This window comes from Cladophialophora yegresii (genome assembly GCF_000585515.1).
Source record: "Cladophialophora yegresii CBS 114405 chromosome Unknown aczIN-supercont1.1, whole genome shotgun sequence".
NCBI classification, from domain to species: domain Eukaryota; kingdom Fungi; phylum Ascomycota; class Eurotiomycetes; order Chaetothyriales; family Herpotrichiellaceae; genus Cladophialophora; species Cladophialophora yegresii.
The window spans coordinates 3,365,987-3,391,206 of NW_006913045.1; the positions used below are offsets into that span (position 1 = coordinate 3,365,987).

General features: G+C 54.6%; 8 protein-coding genes across 8 annotated transcripts; 4 read left to right on the plus strand and 4 right to left on the minus strand.

The window, feature by feature from the left end:
* Window positions 1-1,994: 1,994 nt before the first annotated feature.
* Window positions 1,995-3,959, plus strand: A1O7_01208 (uncharacterized protein; the record flags this gene model as incomplete). Its single annotated transcript, XM_007755246.1, has 4 exons — window positions 1,995-2,589; window positions 2,651-2,731; window positions 2,792-2,840; window positions 2,906-3,959. The coding sequence occupies 4 exons, from the start codon at window positions 1,995-1,997 to the stop codon at window positions 3,957-3,959; spliced, it is 1,779 nt and encodes a 592-aa protein (XP_007753436.1).
* Window positions 3,960-5,165: 1,206 nt separating this feature from the next.
* On the minus strand, window positions 5,166-6,469 carry A1O7_01209 (uncharacterized protein; the record flags this gene model as incomplete). The annotated part of the gene is made up of 4 exons (XM_007755247.1): window positions 5,166-5,276; window positions 5,358-5,759; window positions 5,816-6,053; window positions 6,177-6,469. The coding sequence occupies 4 exons, from the start codon at window positions 6,467-6,469 to the stop codon at window positions 5,166-5,168; spliced, it is 1,044 nt and encodes a 347-aa protein (XP_007753437.1).
* A 1,132-nt stretch (window positions 6,470-7,601) lies between these two features.
* A1O7_01210 (uncharacterized protein) lies at window positions 7,602-9,317 on the minus strand (the record flags this gene model as incomplete). The annotated part of the gene is made up of 4 exons (XM_007755248.1): window positions 7,602-7,831; window positions 7,917-8,926; window positions 8,979-9,036; window positions 9,083-9,317. The coding sequence occupies 4 exons, from the start codon at window positions 9,315-9,317 to the stop codon at window positions 7,602-7,604; spliced, it is 1,533 nt and encodes a 510-aa protein (XP_007753438.1).
* A 2,623-nt stretch (window positions 9,318-11,940) lies between these two features.
* A1O7_01211 (uncharacterized protein) lies at window positions 11,941-12,436 on the plus strand (the record flags this gene model as incomplete). Its single annotated transcript, XM_007755249.1, has 2 exons — window positions 11,941-12,025; window positions 12,090-12,436. The coding sequence occupies 2 exons, from the start codon at window positions 11,941-11,943 to the stop codon at window positions 12,434-12,436; spliced, it is 432 nt and encodes a 143-aa protein (XP_007753439.1).
* A 163-nt stretch (window positions 12,437-12,599) lies between these two features.
* A1O7_01212 (uncharacterized protein) lies at window positions 12,600-13,215 on the minus strand (the record flags this gene model as incomplete). The annotated part of the gene is made up of 2 exons (XM_007755250.1): window positions 12,600-12,711; window positions 12,776-13,215. 2 exons carry the CDS (start codon window positions 13,213-13,215, stop codon window positions 12,600-12,602), a joined length of 552 nt encoding a protein of 183 aa, XP_007753440.1.
* Window positions 13,216-15,207: 1,992 nt separating this feature from the next.
* On the minus strand, window positions 15,208-15,405 carry A1O7_01213 (uncharacterized protein; the record flags this gene model as incomplete). The annotated part of the gene is made up of 1 exon (XM_007755251.1): window positions 15,208-15,405. One exon carries the CDS (start codon window positions 15,403-15,405, stop codon window positions 15,208-15,210), a length of 198 nt encoding a protein of 65 aa, XP_007753441.1.
* A 4,002-nt stretch (window positions 15,406-19,407) lies between these two features.
* A1O7_01214 (uncharacterized protein) lies at window positions 19,408-20,030 on the plus strand (the record flags this gene model as incomplete). Its single annotated transcript, XM_007755252.1, has 2 exons — window positions 19,408-19,480; window positions 19,537-20,030. The coding sequence occupies 2 exons, from the start codon at window positions 19,408-19,410 to the stop codon at window positions 20,028-20,030; spliced, it is 567 nt and encodes a 188-aa protein (XP_007753442.1).
* A 2,730-nt stretch (window positions 20,031-22,760) lies between these two features.
* A1O7_01215 (uncharacterized protein) lies at window positions 22,761-24,393 on the plus strand (the record flags this gene model as incomplete). The annotated part of the gene is made up of 4 exons (XM_007755253.1): window positions 22,761-22,971; window positions 23,020-23,318; window positions 23,372-23,493; window positions 23,550-24,393. 4 exons carry the CDS (start codon window positions 22,761-22,763, stop codon window positions 24,391-24,393), a joined length of 1,476 nt encoding a protein of 491 aa, XP_007753443.1.
* Between the last annotated feature and the right edge of the window lie 827 nt (window positions 24,394-25,220).

The following is a 25,220-nucleotide window of genomic DNA, read 5'->3' on the forward strand; positions in this document are numbered from 1 at the left end:
GGGTCCGCGTCATCAACGCCTACTTGCGCCAGCCTTTCTTCCAGAGTCTGTGACACTCAGAAAGTCTCTGGTCCACTGACTAGCTCTACATTCTCCTCGGTCTCCTCCAGTCGACTTTCGACTAGCTCTACGTCTTCCTCCACCTCCCCGAGTCAGCAGTCCACTAGCTCAACTGCTACGACAACGTCGAGGGTGTCACATACAGCTCCCAATCTGACCAAGCGTCAAACAGCTTGTTATCACTGGACACCGCTGCCAAAGGCCACGATTGATTGGACGGAGGGTCACCACATCAAGTGCGCCACGGCTACTGGTTTGCAGTCTACCAGCGCCCTGCCCACCGCGTGGTCTCTTCCGACTCAGGATTTCCAACCTTTTAGAGATGTCGATGAACCCATTAACAGCTTCTGCAACAATCTTGCTGTCCGGAATGCGACATTGTGGGCTGGCACACTGGACAAGAGCGGCACTACTGTGGGAGAATGCAACCAGTTTTCGAGAGAGAACAATTCAATGGTTCAGATCACCCAGACCGGTTACAGTTTGAGCATTGGGCTCACCTATGTCAATGCATGCGATTCGCACACGGAGTATGATTTAGGCGTCCCAATGGGAAAATACACTGCGGATCAATGCGCGAGAAATTTCAAGTACATAGTCAATTCCTGTAAGACTGACTGCGTCCTGTGGCTGCGTGTTGCTGACGATGCCAGGCACCCTTGCAGGCGACTATCCAAAGGAAGTAGGTCTGGGAGATTACAGGCATATCGGAGGCAGGTTGTGGAGAGACTGTATGCAATACACCATCCTGGCGGCAGATCCAGCACATGCTGCCCCTGAGACATATGGCATCAACGACGACCCCAAGGCTGCGCAAGGACATCTGAACGCTGGCCATGCTCTGCGGCATTTGGCGAGTACTCTCCTTGCATGGTACTAGGCATTCGGTTGATATCGGATGTCCCAAGGCCCGAATCCCATTCAGAGGTGGAAAGAGCTAGACTGTTTATCATTCGCTCGTAGGTATGTGCCAATCGGGTGTGGATCCAGAACTCGGCGGATGGGATACTTATGCTGGATGGAGCACAGGACAAGGCTTCCTGCAACAAGGCTTTCCTGGTGCGCAACCTTTCTTGCGCTTAAATCAAGGCGTATATTTCTGGTGGTTGTTGGACCTTCGAGACACTACCGTCATTTCTTTAGCACCTGGAGGCGGACATCGATGAATCTGATAAGAGACAAATTAGGGCGATACAGTTCGGAGAGCTGAACACAGATATCTGGCTTGATTGAGCATAGTTTCTAGCCATTTATCCCACTCAAGAACGACTAGCCACAGAAAGGTAGATTCTTCATAGGACTTTCCCTTTGCAGCCCTTGAGGTGAATATCAACTGCGGGTAGGCTGTCAAGGAACGCTCAAATTGGAAAGGAGCCACGGTTACAGAAGAGCGGTGCGTAGAAGTCACAAAATCCCGCCGTACTCTTCTACTGGCCGGTGCTTCTGCGTTTGCCGCTGTTCTGCACGTGGTGCCAAGCGAGTCGGGCCACGATTGAGCCGCTCGTGGCGCTTTGTGATCCACTCGGTCAAGTTTGGCGCCTCGATCCGAGTCTTCGATCCAAGCGAAGATTCAACAACCCCCTTGAAATTGGTCCGACTCCCTTATCATTGGACACGAGCCAACAGCTGGTCCCTTTTTGGGCTGTCAAGGGCGTCGACGTGAATTTCAGTCGCTCCGAGATTTCGCATTATGACCGTCCAGCTAGCGGCGGGCCCGGCAAGGTTCCAGGGCTGTGAATCATCAAACTCCCTTTTCGTATTCAGAATTAGTTGCCAAATACGATGTTCAGGCTTCAATCATATATCCCTATATGTGGCCAAAAGATTTCTCCCTCTTCTAATCATTCTCGAGAGTTGACGGACTACTAATCTGGACTTTCTGGAAGCATACCTTGAAGAGGACGATGGCTGTATCAGAGGCTCCAGTGCCGCCAATGGTGACAGCGTCGGAGCGAGAGCCGGAACAAGGGCCAACACCCCCTTATCAAAACAATGTCGACACCACCTCAGTCTCGTCTGCCTCAACCGTCCACAAGCCCACCGACACCCTGAACGAGCAGGAGGAGAAATCTGCCGCCGCCGTTCTTGAGAAAGAAAAGGGCGAGGAGGGAGATATACAAGTTGATGCCGAGACCGAGACGGAAGACCATACTAACTACCCCCATGGACTCAAGCTGGTCACACTCATCATCGCGCTTTGTCTGGCTGTCTTTCTTGTCGCTCTGGACCAGACCATCATCGCCACGGCCATTCCCAAAATCACCGACCGCTTTCACAGTGTCAACGACATCGGTTGGTATGGGAGCGCATATTTCCTTACGTCCACGGCGCTCCAGCCGAGCTTCGGGCGCATCTACAAGGTCTTCCAGATCAAATGGGTCTTTCTCTCCGCCATTGGCGTTTTCGAACTTGGCTCCTTGATCTGCGCCGTTGCCCCGTCAAGCACTGCGTTGATTGTCGGAAGAGCCATCGCCGGCATTGGTGTTGGCGGTATCTTTTCTGGATCTCTGGTCATCATCGCTCATTCAGGTAAACTATCATCACACCCTCAATCTCGAGTCGGCCCAGTAACTGACCTGCCATATCACAGTCCCTCTGATTCGCAGACCCTTGGTCTTTGGGGTTTTCGGCGCCATGTGGGGGCTCGCCAGCGTTGCAGGTCCGCTCTTAGGTATGTCCTGCTCGGATTCTACCGCAACCGACCGAGCCTCAGATGCTAACTATGCCGCAGGAGGTGTCTTCACGGACAAACTCTCATGGAGGTGGTGCTTCTACATCAAGTGAGCATAACCCATTATATTTCCCATCCAGCGGAGCTTGCAAACTAACAGCCCTGCTTCTTCAGCCTCCCCGTCGGCGCCTTTTCCGTTGTCGTCGTCCTCTTCGTCCTTCACATCCCTCAAGACCCCAAACTATCAGAGAAGCCCCTCCTCAAGCGAGTGATGGAACTCGACCTCGTGGGCGCTGGCATTTTGATCCCTGCAATCGTCATGCTGCTGCTCGCCGTGCAGTGGGGCGGCTCAACCTACCCGTGGAGCAACTCCCGGATCATCGGCCTCTTCGTTGGCGCGGGTCTCATGCTCGTCCTCTTCTCCGTCTCCCAGTGGCGACTGGGCGAGGCGGCCACGATTCCTCCCCGCCTCCTCAAGCAGCGAACCCTGATGGCGGCGTGCGGCTTTGTCTTCTTCTTCGGCGCCGGCATCTTCATCCTGATGTACTACCTCCCCCTCTATCTGCAGAGCGTCAAGGGCTCCTCGCCGACCGAATCCGGCATCCAGATCCTGCCGCTCATGCTTTCCACGGTCCTGACATCCATCATTGGCGGCATCATGGTCACGATCATCGGCTACTACACTCCCATCCTGATGGGCGCGTCCGCGCTCATGGCCGTCGGCTACGGCCTGATCAGCACCTGGACCGTCGACTCACCCTTTGGCGAATGGTTCGGGTACCAAATCGTCGCGGGTCTCGGCGCCGGCTTCGGCTTCAATTTGCCGCTTGTGGCCGTGCAGACGGCTCTTCCCATGGCAGACATCCCCCAGGGCACCGTCCTGCTCATGTTCTGCCAGTCACTGGGTGGTGCGCTCTTCATTGCCGTCGGACAGTCGGTCTTCTCCAACGGCCTGGTCGAAGGTGCCGCCAAGTACGCCCCGGACTTGGATCCACAGTTCCTCCTCCGCACGGGCGCCACGGCCATCCGCAGCGCGCTGCAGCAGAGCGGGATGGAGGGCGAGCTCCGCCAGGCCATCCAAGCGTACGTCTACGCGCTGAAGGATTGTTATCGCGTGTCTGTTGCGGTGTCGTGCGTGGCATTCATTGCGTCGTGCTTCCTGGAGTGGAAGAACGTGAAGAAGGCAAAGCAGGCTGGCGGCGGAGAGGCTATCCCGGTGATGGCGTAGGCGCCGTGCCAACACCTGGCCCTGTATTGGATTCTCGTCTTGTCGTTCCTCCACTCTTGACTTTTCGCAATCCAGAATAGACATGTAAAAGGTATACGGAAAGAGGTGCCTCGAAAATCTGGATTTTCAGCCTCGTCTGCCGCTTTCAAGCTTGAACATAATTAATGTAAGCAGCCGTCGGTGAGGACTCTGTTACGGTAAGCATGCATGCTGGAGCGGATTGTGCATGGCTGGACACTTCTCGATAGAGCACCCCATACCGATGTTGGTGATGTGCCATCATGATCGGATTCACATACACGGTAGTTAGTAAGCACCACGCACCACTGCCGACCCAGTACGAATACGAGTACGAGTACGGATACGCCGATCACGATGCCCTGCGCTTCTTTGTAGCTTGAACTACTATGGGGGAAACGAGAAAAGAGGGAGACGAGAGGAGAAAAAGGCGCAGCGCCATCACGGTAGCCTTTGTCACGCGGTATGTACCGAGCCGGGTGAAAAAAAAACAGTGGCACATGTAAGTGATGACAAGTAGACACCCAAGCTACTTTCCACGAGCACTTGATACTTTTAGTGCTAACCAATGTATATAGTTGCATAGATCGATTCTGTACCTCTTACTCTACTCAGCAGTACCAATGCTATACAGCATCATCTCGGAAAGAATGGTTGAATAATGGTATGTTTTGATGACCGAACCCGTGGTTTAATCTGGTTCGACCACAAAAGTGTGCCACTTGTTTTGTCACCCGGCTCGGTACGAGTGCGAGTAGACAAGACAAGGCACCCACCAGGCATCAGGAGCGTGCCCTGCAATTTTAGGACGAGCGCAAGGTCTGGCTAAGTACCGACCAGGTACAGTGCGACTCAATGGTACTCACTATTTCGGCCGCTTATTGTCGGCATGCAGAGTACCCGATTACTCTCTTTCGCAAGCCTTTGAAGCGACCAGAGGGCCAATAGGCAAACAGACGAGAAGACGATCCTGACGCAACGACCGTCGACAAAGAAGTTATCCGTACCAGGTACGTATGAGAAGTGCCTACTTGTACACACTGTGTATACACGGGACCCAAGAGATCAGCGACTGACCTCCCCTTGTGGACTCGTCATCGAGATCGTCCCCATCACGTCCAGATGCATATGCTTGCCTTTTTGCGTCTCCTTCTCTCCTCGAATGCGCAAGCACTCTATACACTGACCCTACGAAGGGTAATAATCAAGCTTGTACTCGCTCAACCCCTCCAACGTGTGGATCGGGATGCCGGCAATCTTGAGCCGTTCCAGCTCCTTCTTCTTCATTTCTTCCTGCATCTGTTCGCGGCAACGGTTAGCCACTACTTTCTTCCTGGGGCCACGCTGGTGGGGACGTCATATTCACGCATAATTACTTACCTGTATCCGCCCACCCGCCGCAGAAAGCAACTCCCTCGGCCCCGTGATTGTCCAGTCCGGCAACCCCTCGGGCCGGCCGAGATCCTTCAACGTCTTGGCCTCGACGAGACTATACCTGCCATCCGCGCGATTATAGTTGAAGGGCTCCTTCAATGCCACCGGCGGGTTGGTGATGATGCGGACCTCGCGCCGCAGGTTCTTGGACGCCGAGTGCAGCATGAAGGGATGCAGAAAGTACACGTCGCCGACTTGACCCGTGGCCTCGTGGAAGGACTCGTCGCGGGTGAGTTGTGGGTCGCGGACCCAGGAATTCCACAGCTCGCGCCGCCGCGGGTTGGATTTGGGGATCTCGGGCGTGCCGCGCTCGGCGAGGTACGGCGTCGCGCCTTGGGGGAGGTCGTGCTGGTTCCAGCCCTGTGTTAGTAGCGGTGGCACTGGTCTAGTAGGGCGTGACGTACCAGTCTTTTCGCCACCAGCTTGATCCCATCCGTGCAGATGGCCGTCCCGCCGCCCTTGGGCTTGATCTCGGTGAACAGCGGGATCACGAGCAGGGCCTGCTCCGGCGAGTCGAGGTAATGCGTGAACCAGTCGCCGTCGCAGTGCCAGTTGTCGAGCGCGCGGAAGTCCAGCTCGTCGGTGGGCTTGTACTCGGGCTTGCCCAGGTTCGGGATCCAGCCGTCCTTCCAGTTCTTGCACCTGGTGGCAGTTCAAGAAGTCAACATGATGGTTCTTTCAGCGTGGACGAAAACCTCCATTTCCCGGACTGCCGCAGCGAACAAAAACCCTCGGATCGAACAAATAGAACGTGGCCACACATACCAGTCTGCCACCCGCTCCTCGCCGCCCACCAACTCACACATGGCCGCGTACGCTTTCGGGGCGTGTTCCTTGACCGACACGACCGTGTGGCCCGGCATATTGAGTTTCTCCGTCGGCCACGTCGACTTGTCGTTGGGGTCGGCCCCCAGGCGCGTCCAGATCGAGCTCGTCCACCGGTCGGCAAAGTCGCGGGAGAAGCAGCCCTCGATCTTGACGAAGCCGTGGTCCATCCAGTGCTGCTTCTGCTCCTCCGTCAATTTGTAGTCTGTCCATTCTTCGATCTTGCCCGGCATGGTTGCTTGCTTGCCTGCTTGCTTGCTGTGGTTGATTGACGAGTATATCTGTTGTGTAGATCCCCGCAAAAGAAAAAGCGCTCCCTACCTTTGCTCTGCTGCAGTGGCAGTCTTAGTTCTGGGATTCCACGTCCTCATATCGAGCGCACGGGCCGGAGCCCAGATGTCACGTCCAAGCTACAAGTCGTGGGGGACAGATCCGAGGATCCGAGCCGAATGGACGGACTGCACGGACTGGCCTGCACGGAGTCATTAAACACCCACATGCCAGACATCGCGGGCGACGCGCTCGCAGAGGGCTCATTCATGCTTGATTCGATGCGTCAACTCACGCCCGATGCCATCAATTAGCCTAAAAGGGGGTCAAGGCAGAAATGCGACTGGTGCGACGGACGGGCAAACGATCGTCCAACCCCTATCAGCTGAGACGAGGATACAGCTCAAGTTATCACAGTATTTCGGTCCTCGTACGGGCGGCGGCCTGGCGTACAGTACTGTGCTCCGTATGTACTGAGCCGTCAGTGCTCGATGGAGAGAGATTCCCCCGCAATCGGAGACCTCTCCACGCGGACTTCTTAGGACGTGGAGGTGGTAGGCAGGGGGGTCGCACCTCGAGATTGACAGGATGGAGGTCTGGCTCTGAGATACTGTAATTACCACAGTAGCTGCACTGTACTCCGTAGCTTGGAGCCACAATTTAGCCGGAACTTCTCGTCCACAGAAGTACAGTACGTCCTCCCTCCGGAGTACAGTATTTGCCTGGGCATCGCTCGGGGAGTCAGCGGGCCCGGCTCTACCTCGTTAGAACTCCGGGGGTCGGCATTACATGTTCGATAGACAGCAGACGGGGGTATGCTATGCTAGCCTTACGGTCTGACAGGATGCCACGAAATGAGCTTTGATCTACGTAGATTTTATGGTTCAGGCGTGACCGAAACGCCCGGCCACATCGACGAGCTGCTTCTCGCTCAGACCGTTCTCCCTCCCCCGGCATGGCAGTGGGAGTCTCTTGTGACAATAGCGACAGACACTAGTCTGTTATTCCGGCTTGTCCATACATCAAGCATTTCTCCCTCGTTGTCTATAGTATGAGGTGCTGCACAGGACCATAGATCTATCTCATTTGCTCTCCTCATGGAACAGTAGTCACCGCCACCTCAACGTTCCCCTTGGCGCCTCTGTCGATGAGTTCCTTGCCCGAAACATTGGCCTCATCTCCGTCGAAGAGCCGAGCTATCTCTTCGAGAGTCGGTCCCTTGGTCTCCACAAAGTAGAAGTAGATAATGGCAATCTCGCAGACCAGGATGGCGATGTAGACGAAGTAGAACTTCCAGCCCAGATGCTCGAGACCGATAGGGTTGACTGTGTGGCCGCAAATGTCAGCCATTGCCGCGGAAGTGTAAAGTACGTGGGTTCTGCACCGATCAAGGGTATATCACACACATACCGTACTGGTTAAAGACGGAAGCGAGGGCCTTGCACGCATACAGGCACGCAATCCCCTTGGCGCGGAGATTAAAGGGCAGGATCTCGACCGGGTACGCGACCGTCAGGCCCGGCCACGCGAGCCCCGCAGCCCCGTTGAACAGGAAGATCATTCCGATCACGGCCTTGCCGACGCTGGCGGAGTGGCTTTGAGCATACACGGCCGAGCAGCCGGTCCAGACGGAGAAGGCGAGCAGCATGCCCACGCCAGCCGCGAGGAAGAGGGGCTTTCGCCCGACTCGGTCGACGAGAAATGCCGCGCTGAGAGCCATGAGGAATGACCAGATCGAGAGGCCGCCGTTGATGATGCTCTGGTCGTACGAGCGCCTGATGCCGATGGTGTTCAAGATGCTGTGCAGGTAGTAGCTGATCAGGCCGTTGCCAGAGCATTGCGAGAAAAATGCCGTCAGTGCGATCAGTGCCAGCCTCTTGCGGTTTCCGGGCGTCTTGAAGAACATGTGCCAGCCGTTGCGCGAGTTTTGCTTCTCCAACCGGATCGTCTCTTGGATCTCGTAGAACTCGGACGCCACGAACCGGTCGTTGACGTCTCCGGCGCCGTGGTACTTGACCAGGACGGCGAGGGCTTCATCGTGGCGGTCTTTGGACACGAGCCAGCGCGGCGATTCCGGCAGGAACCACACGAGCAGCAGTTGGATGCCTGGCATGAGCACCTGGAGGCTGTTCGGGATGATCCATCCGGTATTGGAGTCATATTTGACTGTTCCAAACACGGTCCAGGCGGCCACGATTGCACCCGCCGCGTAGATGACATTATACAGTGTGGTCATGCGACCTCGGTGTTGAGGGTAGATCAGCTCGGTGACCAGCACGGGAGCGCTGCCCTGCGAGATATTGGCGCCCAGACCAACCAGGAACCGGCCTCCAATGAAGCGGCGGTCATGGTTGGCTGCTGGGACGACCATGATGACGGTGCCGACGAAGATGATCACAATACCCAACGACACGCCCACCCTGCGACCGAAGAGGTCTGAGATGTAGGCCGAGAAAGGAAGCGCAGACAAACCGCCCAGTGTAGCTAGCATTGAATAGTCCGATCCTAGAGCCTTTGGGGTGATTGTAATCTGAAGGTGTTAGCGCATGAGAAGGACGTGGAAGCTGTGGCCATACAGTCCTGCCACGGCATCAGTGTCTGTAGGCCATTGAGGAGACTGCTGTCATAGCCGTTGGTGGTGGCAGACAGAAACAGGATCGGGATCATGAGATACAGACGCCGAAGGCCTTTGTGCTTCCACCAGGTGACTTTTGGTATCGTGAGGCCTTGGACGTGTTCTTCCGCGTAGAGGCCGACATTGCTCTTGTCGAGAGCTGGGAGCTCGACGTGCTCAATGTTGCTTTTGCTCATGGTTGTTGCTGTGGTCAACTCAGTGCGTTGAGTGCGGCATTGACTTCAGTCTTGTGGCCGCAACAATTCATACGTCGACGAGGCCAATTTGCTCCGTCCCAAGTCCTCGCCTTGGTCGCCCGTCGGGATGGAGATGCCTATTAGCAGTTTCCAAATAGCCTGTTGCGAGTCGTGTCTGTCGCGAGTCTCCATGCCGCTTGGTTTCGCAGTAGCAAGCAAGCGTAGCTTCACCAAGCACTAACGTGGATTCCCCGCAAACAGATGTCTTGCGACCCTGATTATCCTGGGGCTGCAGTGGAGCGATGATGTCGTTCATCACTTTTGTGGAGTTTCCGCTGCGTTTGTCGTCCATAGAGGGCAATACCGTGGAAATGTCGGCTACCGGAACGGCCAGTCTTTGACGTGTGGTTCGGAGAGTGGCCGGTCGCGATGTGACTGTGGTCGCGCAATCGCAGCTGATGCCGCATCACAATAGTCCAACTCAATACCGGAGAGGAGGTGATACGCTTGCTAGACTCTATATTTTCTGCCACTCCGACGTGCACAGCCCTGACAAGACTCGAGCGGCAAGCCGCTTCGCAAGCAAAGTCGAACGTCCTATTGGGAGAGCCTGGATTTCAGACTGTATAGCGGAGCTCCAGCAAATACACTGATATTGATAGGGTTTTGTTGATGTAAACCGCGAACCAGTGATCACGAAGCCGCGCACTCGAACTTCCGCAAACCCGGATCCACTGGACGAAACGGTGGCTGCTCCCCCATGCCGTAGAAGACACCCAATGTCCGTGTCTGCTTAGTATCTGACAAGCCATGCAGACCACAAGCTAGAGCATGAGGGCCGGTCGATGGACCAGGCGTTCTGATATCCGACATACCACCGACATGAAGAAGATCTCCCTCTATTTTGATTGATTTGATGGTCAGAGGCGTCCTTGCCCAGGGTACACTTGACCTTTGCTCACGCCCATACCCGTCCGCGCAAGCCATTGTTGTCGATTGGCCCAGCTACCGAAGATGAGAACCGATAGTTCGCCGGGTCAGGCCCAGACGTTATACGCACTCCAGCTTCGACGGGGTTTGAGAGTCAAATGGTCAGTTGTTTGATTCATTGCAACCATGGAGCCTACTGCTCCTCTGTCAAATGCAATGCCCAAAACTTTGGAGGCCGGAGACCTATCCTTCGAGGTCTTCAAAATAATTTGAGCGGGTGCCAAGCAGACCAAAACGGGCACAGTATGTTTCGTTTTGGGTGTCGAGCGATTTATCGAAATACTACAGAGTACTCTATCGAGCAGCTCCGAGACCGACATCTCATCCTAGAGTCCAGCTGATATGTCACGCCCCTCCCATGAGCCGGTTGGCGGCCAACCTCGCAATGACAAAGACCTTCGAAAGTTACGACAGGTGCAACACCAGAGCAGTTGGTCGTACCGCGGAGCTGGATGGATAGGTGGCATCTGCTAAATCCCACGACCTTGGTGCTCCAGCAGTTCTGGAGATGCCATTCTCGACGAGCCAGAGATGGCATATTCAACTGGTGGTATTATCGATTCTTCATCGGAGAGCCCTCAGCTCCCCACCCATGCAGGAGTCATGAGCCATATCTGAGACCTGTTCCCAAGCAGATCGAAGCATATTGAACGCATCTCCGCGGCGGTGTTGTCATAATTGGATGCATGAATCCAGACAGGTAGGTGATAAAGTCCCGCGCCCAACACCAGCTCTGTGGGCCTGGGTATGTTGTCTAAAACGGGGGCTTTTGGTATCCGTTGAGAGCAACATGAGATGGTTGTTCTTGCTGTGCGTCGTCGGTTTGGTCAGTATTGTGGGCACTGACGGCGGGCAGATGGGTGGCATTCCCACAGTAACTCTTCATGATGCGGTTCTACGACTGCCGGCGAGCAGTCACCGTTGTTAGGCCCGTCGCTGCAACGACCATCATTGCGTGCCGATATGCCTCCGGAGGAGCGGAACCTGGAATTCACTCGCAACGGTAAGCAGTGCGGATAGGTTTTGGGCATCTGGGACGTGGTCAGAGCACAGGCTGAGACACACATTGAGCTAAAGCCGCACGGCTCCAAATCAGTAACCTCACTGCTAATGCGTCGGCTTCAATCCTGCCACGTCGAGCCCTGGAGTGGGTAGGTTAGGCACGTTGATGCTCTTGCATGCCGTTTCACTATGCCACATGCCACTTTTTGAAGATGCGCAGTAATGAGAGAAGATCCACGAGCCCATGGGCAACAACCAATGGTGAGTAAAGCGTAAGTTGTGGGGTAATTGAGGAAATCAATGCCAAGCCCTTGCTCACCGACACGCCGCTTGAGGAACAGACCTCAGGCACTGTCATCTTGGCTACAGTATCGTAGTACAGGTGTGATGGATTGACTTCGTGCTGACTGCAGAGTGCATACTGCACAATGCACAGTGCAGACGATGGTTTCTCAGGCTCTCTTCTTATCGCCGAGAAGGAGCAGCTCACCGACAGCCGAGTCGCAATGCCTTCCCAAGCAACTTGACAGCTTCGTTTCGCCATAGTAAGGATTGTCCCTTTTTTCCTGTTCCAACTCTTGCGACTTCCAGCGCGAATCCCAACCTTTCTGTCCCTTGAGCATCTGAGAAAATGGCCCCCATCGCAGCTATCCTTTGTGGCAAAGAGCCGAAAATGGCACAAGGCATGATCAAGCTTCTGGCTCCAAAAATTGAAGGTTTGTCCTTTCTGTCCCTCTCTCGCGAAAGCCAGGTCCCGAGTTGACATGAGGTGGCGGCCAGTCGTCCACGTGTGCACCTCTCGAGGCACGGCCGTGTCGGAAATCCCGGCCTTGCTTAAAGGCGAAACGACAGCGCCGTCGTCAGGGTTGGGTGCCAATGCAGAGGGGAGTGCTCGCAGCGACGTTTCTCTCGTCGTTATCGGCGGAGGCTACTCGAAGGATGACGTTCAAGCGATCAAGGAAGCTGCAGATGCGGTCAAGCCGTTGCCATTGTTCTGCGCCGATGTCAGCAAGACGGCTGGATCGGGCCCTCCACCGCCGGACATGATCAAGAAGAGAATCATCGAGAGCATTGAGAAGGAGGAGAAGGGTGAAGGGGAATGGACTCCTGGTGTCTACATGTACTGAGGACAGAGACGAAATTTGCGCCTCTTGGGCGGTCAGAGAAGACCAGAATGTGCGACTGAAGAAATTGATAATGGGCAGTCGACAGATTCAGAGAAGGATGGCACCATTCTCGAGTGCACAGAATGGAAGGAAGGGTCGGCAGGTATTTCCATTTTACCTTGGCCTACAACTGGACGACCTCTATATTCGTGGTGACATTCCCTCGGGTGGCTCGTGAATAAGGGCACACTTCTTTTGCCTTTTCAATCACCTTTTCCAGATCCGTCTTGTTCAGCCTGCAGAAACAAACATTGGTTAGTTGTCTACCCTTCTGTTATAGGCCGTGGTGCGAGGACCTACCCTTTTACGCTGACTTTCATATCGACCCTGATCCCCATGTCTAGCTTCTTCATATCCCCCACGAGATGCACTGTTGTTTCCACGATGCTGTCCTCCTTCTTCTCTGGCATCTGAACCTTGAGGCTTATTGCCGAGACGTTCATGGCAGACTGAAAGCAGGCGCCATATCCCGCAGCGAATAGCTCTTCTGGGTTTGTTTTGCCCTTGTCCCCCGCCCCGCCTAGAGCTTTGGCCATTGTGAGATCGACATTCAAGTCATCGCCTTCGACGTGGCCGGTGCGAGCGCCAACAACTTTGGCGTGGGCGGAGTAGAGAACCGGGGCTGTGTCGGTGTTGAGATGCCTCAGAGAGGTCCGGATCGGGTGGATCTGGATGGTTCGAGGCGTGGCTTGCAGGGGAACTCGACGCGCAGACGCGTAGAGGGAGCGGATGGCGGCCATGTCGTCGAATTCTGTTTGGGTATTCGACGAGACTAGACACGAGGTGCACAGAGAACGTGGACAGGTTTCATGTGAGAGAAGTAATACTGTACCTGGAGCTAAACCCTGCAGAATCTCTGCATCAATGCCTACTCGATTACGTGCTAGACTTTTTGACAGAAGGTTCAGAAATGTTTTGATTTGCGTCATGACTTCTGTTTCTGGTATCTCCAACTGGCTGCCTCAGGATGGAATCCGCATGGCTGTGCTGGTGGTATTTTGCCAGCCTCGTCAGGCGAAGGTCGTGGATGAAGTGCCAAAGCATCGATGTGAAGACATCGCAGTCGAGGCTCGGTAGAGAGAGAAGAAGTACTCCGTACTTCGCAGGCGTTCGACACGTGGCCGAGGATTCGCGATTGCGTGCCACGGTCCCTGCGATGAGTTGCAGATGTAACCAGGACCCAGATGTCACCCCGGACCGCAAGTAACCGTTTCTTAGAGCTCGCGATAGGTGGTGGTGCAACAGTCGCTGCAAGGGCCGTCGGACTCATGGGATACGAGATGGAGCAGGATCTTTGGTCGTGACGAGTCAGAGACGTTTTCATGCATGGTCCTTCGGCAACTACTGCAGCTAACGGTAAACTGCAGGTCATGTATTCAGAGCGAGTGGCATGCGCAGTTGCGTGCAGCGATACCTCCACAGGTCGCTGTCGTGGCATGCAGTAGTCGTGGCCAAATGTAAGGTACATACTGGCCGACTTTTTGGGGAAAGGTCGCGGCGAGACACATGCGATTTTGGAGCGTGTGCATGGTCCTTTGGTTTGCCACGCAACGCCTCCGTTGCCTTGGAGCCTCGGAAACCACCGGTTACGAGGAGGAGCAGTACCTGACCGGTGTAGATTCTGGGTGTGAGGCCTATATCGTAGTCCTCGGAGCTGTGCTCATGTGTTCGCAGCAAGTTGAATCCCTCCAGAATAATGGCTCATTACCCCGAACCAAAAGTTCCGCCAAGTCAGCTTCTTTGCGCCCGGAATGGGAGCACTCGGGGGATTTCCAGCGGCGCAAAGACCTTTGGAAGAGTCGAGGATGACTCCGGAGAGACCATTCGAGTCTGGCGCTTCACACTGGCCTATCGTGAGCGACCAAGGCAGAGGCTCCCTAGCCCCAAATTGCAGGAGCTTGCTAGGGTCCTCGCGCGGGTGTAACCACCGAATGGAGATGCTCTCACGTTCGCTTGACTCAACCCCGACTCGAGGGAATGTGCCCACTGCGTCGGGCGCAGCTAGAAGCAAAAGCAGCTAAGCCGCCGCCTCACCCGTCCCGCTTGATTGGAGGCCGACGGCTGTGTCACGATTGGATGCTTTGTATGACGATCTTACATAGTACTCCGTATTGTCTTTGCCGATATGCTTTGGGCTGCCGTGATCGACACCGAAGAACTGGGAGACGGGAAGAAAGAGACTGTCTTTGCCCGAGCAAAGGAAGGTGAGATAGACTTGCGCCTACCTAGAGAATCACAGAAACCACGTTGAGCTGAGCGGGACTATGTTACTGTACGCCCTTGCATTCTCGGGGCGGGACCCATGATGGTTTTATCGATAGGCTGGAGATATGCTCCCGCAATCGATAAAGGCAAACCCTGCGAGCGATAATCAATGCTCGATATTCCATAGAGTACATTCCAGACTTGCGTCCTTCTCTTTCTAGAGTTCTCAATGTCTATGACCTGAGCGAGGCCTGGGACAGTAGCCAGTGCCTCAGAATAGTACAGAAATGGGTTGAATAGCAATCCTTGACCCAATGACATAGGAAACGCCTGAGCAATAGCTTCCCCTCCTCTTCAAGAGTGGCGATAAGCCATGGCAATAACCAAATACCAACTCCCTTGTACTGCCTGGTGGCCTTCCTCCAACCTAACCCGTCAAACTCCTTCGCTTGGTATCAAGTGGCCCCGTGCAAAAACCATTCGTGTCGACATTGCGTGTAGATGTTTTAGTGTTTGTTGGAACAAGATCACGTCCATCTGTTATGGCTCATGCCGGATGATCGAAGAGGCTCGTCGCGGGTGACGGTGTTATGGTGGATGACAACAACCTCGCGTTTGATGGGCTTGCGAGGCTCCTTCGGCTGTGGTCGTTCTCTCCGTGAGTCGTGGTAGATTCTCTCACCAGCGCTGCTGGAGCCAGAGGAGCTGTGATATTGTGCAGGCATCTTGTTGGTTGGTGGTTGGCTTGCCTGAGTGAGAGGAGTAATTGGTTTCTGTTTGTATGTCTGTAGGCCGCGTTGTCGAAGTAACTGAGGTCACTCCAGCAACAGGACGACGGAGTGTTTTGTACTCTCAATGGAAAGTGGAAGTATTGTATGATCCAAGCAAGGCCGAAGTGCTATAGGTGTTGCCTGCTGGAAAGTCTGGAAGGATGGCTCGGGGTATTTGGGTATTTTGTGGCGATGTTCTAAAAGTGGTGACAGTTGATGGAGGTGGGGGCGAGTTCCAAGAATGTTGCTAGTAGTTAAGGGGTGACGGTTTGGCGCTGAAGGAGTCTGACGGAAGGCCTGTGGCGTTGGAGAACTGGTTGTCAAAGTGATGACAGACAATGCCGATCGAGAAGGGAACTGAGTGTCTTATATGAAGTGAAGTGACTCAGTGCACACTGAAGCCTGGTGAAATGGGGTTCGCATCAGGCAGACTCCCAAATTGGTATCTAGCATCAGGCAACGAGAGCTAAGCCTTGCTTGCCAGGAATGACTGGCACGCCCCAGGACGGGGTTCTCGGGTAATAAAGTCGCAGCAGTAGCCAGCAGCAGCCAGCAGAATGGTGGCTTGAAAACGGCAGCATCCGCAGTACGAGGTAAGGCGAGATGTTTGCAAGCAGACGCAGGTGTGGATGCTAAAGGGGCGAATGTGGTAAAGAAGGCTGTGGAAACCGTCATGGGCTGTGGAGATGTGGATTGGCACCAGCAGGCAGGTGGACAGAATTGTCAAACACACCAGTGCCCAGTGGGCGATCAGGCAGCACCATCGTCACGCTTGGGAACTTGTGTTCAGCAAGATTGATTAGGCTACGGGAAGCTGGGAGAGTGGATTGATTGGGCAGCTATTGCAATTGTCTTTGTGTCGGAAAGGGATAAGATGAGACACATTGGCAACCGGGGGGAGCGGTCCTCGTAATGTCACTCTTAGGGATGACGTTCCTGGGAATGCGAACAAGTGAAGGCGCCTTTGGATTTGGCGTACCATCAGTCCAAGCATGCCGCCAACCAGCGCGCAGACAGGAGCTCTGGCTGTCAACAGGAGGAGCCGACAACGAAGAACTGCAGGGCTGGGGTTAAGCTGCAGGCGAGTGGCTCTTAACTGGAAGGAGCAGGGGATTTGCAGCTTCAGGCGCGGCTTGGGTGCAGCTACGCAGCTGAGCTGTCAGTGGCTCCCTGCTGCAAATGTCCATCATAATTCAGGCCTATCCGGCACACTTTGTTCCTGCAGCTGCGGCAAAAATCATAGAGAGGTGTCCACTTCTTCTGTCGCGCGTGATTGCTCTGCACATGAAATGTGCCTCGAACCTTTTCCACCCTGTCGCTGTGGCTTTTGGGTTTGCCACCGTAGCATTGACAACCCGAGCTCAGTCGACCAGTCCACACTGAATCCTGCTGATACGAGTTACGAGTCTTCCCTCGGCTCCGGAAAGCGCTCACCTGCGTCTCAGGTGACCACAGCAAACGGGCCCAGCACTGGCGCCTCCTTTTTGAAACAGGCACGCTTTAGAGTCACCAATGCCGCACGACAGCCTCAAGCTGGCTCGCAATGCCCACCTCACCGAAGCGCCGAAGGAGGTAGGGAATGCTCCTTCATCACCTGCGTACCTACGAGGTACGGCGGACCGTGTACAGAGTGATGGCTCCTCGGCTGATACTTTCTTAACTACACGTACACAGTAGTACTACGTACACCGCCATGATCTACCTAGCCTCACCCGCTTTGGCCGCCATATTAGAGCCTCGGAGGCCCCCGGGAGGAGAGCCCCTGCTTGACAGTGGAAGGAAGTCGCGGGCGCCACATCTCATTGCCTGCGCCACAAGTTCGTACCACATCCGTCGTCTCGATCATTGCTGGACTTCCTTTGCAGCTCGGACAAGTGAGGTGCATTTGGCACTGCATCGTCAAATTTAGGATTGAAGATCATAACGCCCGTTGCCGGTGGCTCCTCAGTCAGCAATCCTGCTGACTGATGCTACGAGGAACACAGTGCTGCTGCAGATTTCCTTGTGAAAGATGGGGTGCTTCTTCGCCGCCCAATTGTGGATTCTGATCCTCTCGAGCATACTCCGTACGGAGTAGCTTCGAAGCTTCGCGCCGTTGAGCGAGCATCAACCAATTTTCCGCTCAGACGATCCGGTGCTCATTTGCGTCGATCGCTGTACGTTTCCGCTCAGGGTGAGGCGGAAGGGGTGCGAGGCGGGCGCAAGTCACCGGAGCCCTCACTTTATACCAGCTAGAGCAATAGACATCCACGTGGCCACGAGAGACGTTTCGCCCACCGGCACGTACAATGTCTGGGTGGAATTATTTGTCCGGAGCAGAGATACGACGCCTCTTGTACTTTATGCTTCGACTATGCTTCCTAGGGCGATAAGTCAGTTTGTGCCCAACGAGAGTGCCGATCATCTCGCCTGGGACTGGGTCGCCAGAAAAGATACCATGGATGTCTGGCTAGGCTATCACTTCCTTTCCGAGTTCTTGATGGACAGTACGACGAGAATTGTATGACCAGCTTTGCGCCCATATGGTGGTTGGCGTCTCTGGCCTCCCCAAGTGCGAGCGACGAGCGGACTCCTCTCGTCACCTTGCATGCAGCACTCCTGAGCTGTCCATGGCATGCAGTAGAGCGCCCACACGGTCGACAGTCCGACCTCCACATCTTCGTGTTACTTCCATGATGAGCCCTTTGCTGGTACTATAGCTGACCTCTCAGTTAGACTCAAGCGTTGCTGCCCAAAGCTACCGACCAAGCATTAAAATCAGCTTCAACCAGGCGTATGGTTTCTTCTATTCGTTTTCGATTCCTAGGCTTCGACTCGACGGTGCCGGGCTATCCGTCGTGAAGGGCCGTGGTGATTTGGCGAGCCGCTGCCCAACAGATCTTACACAAAAATCCTCACCGCCAGGACATGACCTTGACCGGTCTACTCGTCCGCGAAGTATGTGGTGTTCGACAGGGAAAAGCCTCGGCGGATGCCCCTAGCAGGAGACCTATGAGACTGCAGACGCCCTACGTCGTCTCTTGGAAACGCGGAACATGGCGCTCATTAGTGTGCCCTTGGGCAGCGTTTGCTATGAGTTAGATGGGAAACATGCCGAGCTTTAGGCAAGGTGAAGCGCGTCTCGAACAGCATGGAGCCCGCTCGCCTTGGCTGTATGTCTATCCGGTGACTTTGGCCTCCTCCCTTTGTTAGGGAAGAAACGACAGAGCCCAGTGTACATCATACTGACAGCAGTCAATGAGGATTACTTGACTCGTCCTGGGTGAAGTCCTTCTATGGCCTCGGCGTGTATGGGGTTGCTAAGGACTGTCTGTCGCCACGGTCAGGCTAAGTCGAATTCTCCATGGATGGGGATCCCTCACTTTTATTCAGTGGCTGCCAACACCTAGGACCCATGCCAGGGTGGCTGTCAGATGTCTGATGATTAGTGGAGGATCAAACCTCACACTCAGAAGTTCAATGTGCGGTCCCACAACAGTAGCCATACATCTGGCTTGTATCCATGGATGCACTTGGTTCTCGCGTCTATGGCGATCTGGATTTGGACCATGGAGCTTATAGGGCCATAGAAACCGATTTCACAACGTGTGTTTCTATCAATGCTCCAAAATATCATGAATGTGGTATTATTCAATGGGCTGGATGTGGAGAATTGTCTCTGGCTGGATCTGGACGATGGACAGGGTTCAACGTTTGCGAACTAAAGATACTCGTACTTTTCGCCTACTTGGTCTACTCGACAGACGACAGCTCTAATACATCTGCCCAGTACACCAAAACCAAAAAAGACGTGTACATTACGTCCAAGGACTTCGAGAACAGCAAGACATTAATATGGTCATGCATTATATGGTATGGAACTCATGGTGATCAATCGTAATTGAAGTGTTATTTTAGATGTGGTGTTGTGGGACACGAGCCATGAGACATGTTCACTGTTATGACAAGACTCCACACATGTTTCATCCTATCCTCTGGCAACATACCCCTTCCGCCTTAGTGGACGTCGGTTTGATGTTGGACTTTTCAGGTAATATCATTACAAAAGAGCCACCATACCAAGGAACAAGCTACCCAACACTCCAGTAGCGGGCACTGTGTACCCGTTGGCACCATTCCCGGCGGCACTTGTCGCGGAGGCGGAAGCACTGCTTGCAGCCGAGGATGCAGATGACGCGGCACTGCTAGCAGCACCTGATGCTGAGGTCAAGGCGGAGGAAGCCGCGGAGGTGGCGCTGCTCTGGATCCTGCTCTGTGCGGAACTGGCACTGGCGAGAATGCTGCTGATCCGGCTTGAAATACTGCTTTGGGCCGAACCAGTCGCTGTAGCGCCGACTGACGACAGGCTGGAAATGTCGGACGCGGCCGAAGCCGAGATCGAGGAGACTTCAGACTGGACGGACGAGACCAACGAGCTGACGTCTGTCTGCACGCCGGTGGCGAATGAGGATGCCACCGATTCTGCTGATGAGATGGCTGAGCTGGCGCCTGAGGTGGCAGACCCGAAGGCAGAACCAGCGTCGCTGGCGAAGGATGAAGCGAGTGAAGTTGCTGCTGAGACGATGGAGCTGACGTCTTGAGCAGCGACGCCGGCGGCGAAGGCCAGCACGATAGACTTGGAGAAATGCATAATGAGGGACTGTTCGAAGTGACGGAAGAGGTACGACGGTTTGATTGGCTTGTCCTGGGTGGTTATGTCTTGAGTTGATGTTGAGAGGATTGACTACGAGGTCACAGAGACAGGACACTTTCAGCCATATATACCCAGTACGTTGTCCCTCCTCGGAATGACGTTTCCCAGGATATTATGGAACAGCACGAAATGAGCCACAATCATCACGTCTGTCCGCCAGCCGCATGTGGGCCGTATGGGAACATCCAGCCTTGCAGGCCGGCCTTGCAGGAAAGCCTGTCCAACAGAGGATGCAGTTCGGCGCAGATCGCCAGCTGGACGGGTTTGGATTGGCCAACATGCAGCCTCTTGAGTCCACAAAGGATGTCAGGGAATGTTTCGCAACACAGCCACCACGTCATCTCGCCACATCGGCCACGCAAGCCTTTCCTGTTCCTCGAGCTACACTTCTCTTCTGGGCGGCCTTAGAGCGTTTCCGGTTGCTGCGCAACCGGGGTTTCGAGACACCACTCAGCCAAGCGAGTCGTCAAAGACTGTGTACACAGTAACTCGGCCTCGCACTCGTGCCACATTCGAGTACAATATGCAACGACGGGACTACGTTTAGACGTAGCAACAGACCTGCGTTGGTTTCGGACAGTCTGCAGGACAACCAGATGTCTACCAAATCATGATATCCATGCCGGAGACTTTTCCTTGAATTTAGGGTTGAGGCATTCCCACCTTTGACGTCCTCAGCCATGAAAATGGCGTCAAGCCTGATGCTATGATTGTCGATGGGGTCGCAGTCCGCTCTACACAGTATGTCCCCGCAACTATGGGACGATTCGTGGTCGTACAGAGTACGGGTAAGCCAGGGCTCGTTAAAGGGTCAAGAGTCAGCATAATGGACGTTGCAACATGCTGTGTTTACGCGGTACGAGGTATTCGATTCATCTCTTCCGGCAAATGCCGTCATTATTCTTCATGCGGCGGCTGTCACCCATCAGTTACCTAACTTTTACCTCGTACCAATGGCATACCCTAACGCCGGGGTCCCCACAAGGCTTACCATCTGATGGATTTGGGGCCACTGAGCGATAACTGGCTGTGCATTCCGAAAAAAGCAGCATAGAGGGCAGATGTCGGAGGATCGGTGTATGCAGTGTATCGGAGACGTTCGGTGCAGGAAGCCAGGACCTCACTGAAATTTAGAATGGTATTCCCGACGCCGGCTGATACCATTCATAACAAGATTACCTAAAGCGATGGCTCTGAGCGCCGCCACGACGCTGTGGCTTGACAATTCTCTAGCAGGCATTCAGACGGCACAAGCTTGCACTACCACAGTATGCAAAGTCGGTCAAAGGAAGTCCGGCGGAACAGTCATTGCGGTCGAATAATGCGAAGTACTGCAGGGACCTTTGCAGCTCAACAAACCCGAATGACAGTTCTACGCTGTAACAATCCGACCATGAATAGGTCGCGAACTATCGCTAAAGCATTGTCGCAGCTCGGGCAAAAGCATTAAATGCGGCTACATCAGTGACGACCTCCCGCCATTGTGGTCGAGGAAGACGCCGGCAACTACCCTTCCCTCAAGTCAATGCTTTCCGTCGTCCGCTGGGTGTCCACTGCAGCGAGCAGGTTGGCAGAAGTTGCCTCAGTTTGAAAAGATCAAGACGACACTATGGCGTTGACAATAATGAAGGCGGTCTTTGCGAGCAACAGACTGCCCGTCCTACTTGGTGTGATGGCCGCTGTCAAGCCGGCGAAGCTCCGGATCGACAGCATTGGATCCGGGGACATCCGAAGCTGGTACTCCGTAGTTCGAGAAGATACGGAGTACGGAAGACCTGCTCCGTACGAGGTACTGTGGTACCTCGTACCAGACATCCCATCCGAGCAATGCTGACTCTGCTTGGCTTCGGGTCACGACAAGTTCCCACACCGATATTCCGATATCAACAGCATCCTGCGATTCCGAGTGCAATCCCTGCTGTGATACGAGGTACCTGCTGCCCGTCTGTGGGCCTCGGTCAAGCCGCTGACTAACAAAGTACGACGCCGCCTCATACCATGGACTGACGAAGCGAACTGCAAGGGTGGCTATATCCGCTGGCTGAGCTATGCCCAAACAGCAGAAAAGTCAGCGCTAGTATGATTGGATCAAGGGGCAGATCGAGAAACAAGAATCGAGCGATCTTCCAGAATCCATCTACCTCGGAAGCTTCAATCGTCGTCTCGAAAATCGAACGCGCGCCACTTCAAACTGCCGGCCAAAAACAGCCTGGAAGTTCAGGCATCCCGGACAAATCGAGAAAGCGTACATCTCAGATCTTTGGGCAGCCTGGTTTCGTGGCCGAGCGGATCGCCCGATTATCAAATGCCGTTTTGAAACCTGTTCGCGCGGTGTGCCCGCACAATTTCCTGGGAGCGTTTTCCCCCCGAAGGCTTCGCTCAAAGCTTCATCTCTCTTCCAGCGAGACAGGTTCCAGCTCTCCCTTCTCCTTTTCGCCAAAGATTGGGAAAGTGTGGTGTTTCGATTCATTTAGACGCCCCTACCATCCCAGTGTTGCCCATCTTGTCAAACATCAAGGGTAACCGGATGGCACTATCGTAACAAGCCTCGCAATGGTTAATTCCCGAAACGAAACACCTGCCGATTGGCGAAGAAGCAATCAGCCCTATCAGGCTCATGGGTGCCCAGGATCCCTTGAATCATGTTCGACGGCTGCATCGGCGAACCCGTCCGGTACAAGTCAAGGACAACCGTGATGCGCCAACGATTGTGCCGTCGACGACCAAGGAGAAGCTGATTCTCACGCCGCTGGACTCCTACCGCCGGGATGTCTTTGCATCATATCCGTCAGGAGGTGGAGATATGTCCAAGGAAAGTATTGACGAGTGTAAGCAGATACAGTCCAGCACGTGAGGGTCTGTCTGACGGTCTGCAGATATTGGCATCTATCGCAAGGAAGAGCTATGTCTCAAGATCACTCCGGACGTCGACCATCCTGCGGTATCGGTCGTCTTCCCAATGTCGATGCAAGACCCTGATCTTTTCAAATGCCTCCTCATGGGAGCCCAGAGTCTCTATGACTGGCGCCGCGACCCTTTCCATGTCAACCGGTCCCATGACATGCTCAAGTTGCAGAACGAGGCTATCCTGGCGGTGCGCAAGCGGTTGAGCGCCCCCGAAGCCCACCTTGACGATGGTATTCTGGTCGCCATCACCCATCTCATGGTTGCCGATGTAAGTCAGTTACTGCCACCACCAGGGTCTGAGCCTGACTCTGATTCCGCAAGTCATGTCGCCGCGATCTGCTGTCGCTCAAAGCCCATCTGAGAGGCGTTAGACAGATAATTAGCTTACGGGGTGGCCTGGGCAACTCGCCTGCTCATCTGGCGGTGACAGCTATCGTCAACATGTAAGCCTTGCTACTGCAGCACAAACCTTTGTCAATGCGAGCTGATGGCCAAGCAGGATCGAATTCTATATTGCGCTTGGTCAATATCTCGAGATCAGTCCAGACGACCCGGCCTCAATCTCCACGAGGCAAATCGAATTCATCCACCATCCTTTTCCGCCTGACATCTGCCGCGACATCGCTAAGCTTCCCGTTGGTCTGGCTGAGGCGGCACTGACTGGTCATCTGAGCGTGCAGTGCATCAAGCTGCTCGCTGAAGCTGCATCGTGGGCGCCCTTGGTAAATGGTGCCACCACTTCACCCGAGCAAGCGACGAATGCGCGGGATCGATACTGCCGCCTCTTCGCCGAGCCCAGAGAGTGCTCGCGTAACGCAGTCATGCTCCTCCTTGACCTCAGGCGGTCAGGGCTCCCACCAGGATTGGAGCATGTCATTTGTCTAGGTCTCGCTATTGCCGTGCGCCATGTCAGTGGAGAGAACCGCACAAACATATTCGACACGGCATCGCTCGCAGCGTTGGCGAAGGTTATTAAGACCATCGACAACCCATCGGTAGCAGACTCCGAAGTCATTATCTGGATGTCCTTGCTCGTCACCTGGCGGACTCAATCTGCTAAGCCCATTCCCCGGGCAAACGAACTCCTCGACTACGTCCTGGAATCTTTCCCTGCTTCGCGGACATGGAAAAGGGTCTCGATGATCTGTCGGAAATTCTGGTGGTTCGAGCGCTTTCAGTCCGACTGGGAGAGATGCTGGCGTCGTGCGATCACCAGGCAGCAGCAACGGTCGGTGTCCGAGAGCAGCTTGCGCGGTGTCCGGTGTCGAGAAGCATTTTTGGCCTCTTCCTTGCCCAGCTCCGCGTCTGTCCGCACGCATTCGAATATAGGCGAGGTCGAGTGACGCGCGCCGTTGGGCAGGAAAATAGTCAACCACCAGCTCCCTGCTGGACAGCATTCAGCATGAGCCTTGCCCAGAAGTGGCCATTCTCACTTGCTCCTCGGCTGCTACTGTCACCACAGTGGGAGAGGCCATGAAGGATCATCTGCGGCCTACCTGAGACGAGGTCTACCTAGAGGTGACCCATGTGAATTCATGATCCTCCCAGTTTAAGCCTCCTGGACGACTTCCGGCATACACAATGCCGCCGCAACTGATGATCGGCAGCCAGGTTGGATGCATGGTCACCGGTCCGTCCTCTCGAAGCTACTCCGAGAAGCGATTTCCAGACGCTCACCATGTCTGTGCTTGCGTGACGGCGAGGGTGGATATTCGATGTTCAACCCCAGGGTTGACGCCGGGCATGAAGACTGAGCTCAGCAGTCGCAGACCCCAAGCGCACGGTTTACAAGATGCGTAGACGTTTCCAGGAGCTGGGGCGCCCGTCAGTATTTGCTAGGCACAATGCGTGGAGCTGCATGATTGCGAGTATCTCCGGTGGACTATGTAGAACGATTTCCGGAGATAGGAGGCAGCCAACGTTCTAGTGTGAACTGCGCAGTGCCCGATGCTGGGTGAAATGCACACGAGTTCATATCTGACGTGATCCCAGCGAGCTTGACTCGGTCTGCGGAGAGCCGCTGATTCCGCGCATCTACACAAGATCTTGTTTGCCTTCATCACGAGGGGTACGTGGACCCTGTCCGCGAATCAGAGGCCCGAAGCCGCGATTGACGCCCGAGACGTGGGGCAGATGGTGGGCGGTCCTTGGATAGACACATCTCCAAGCG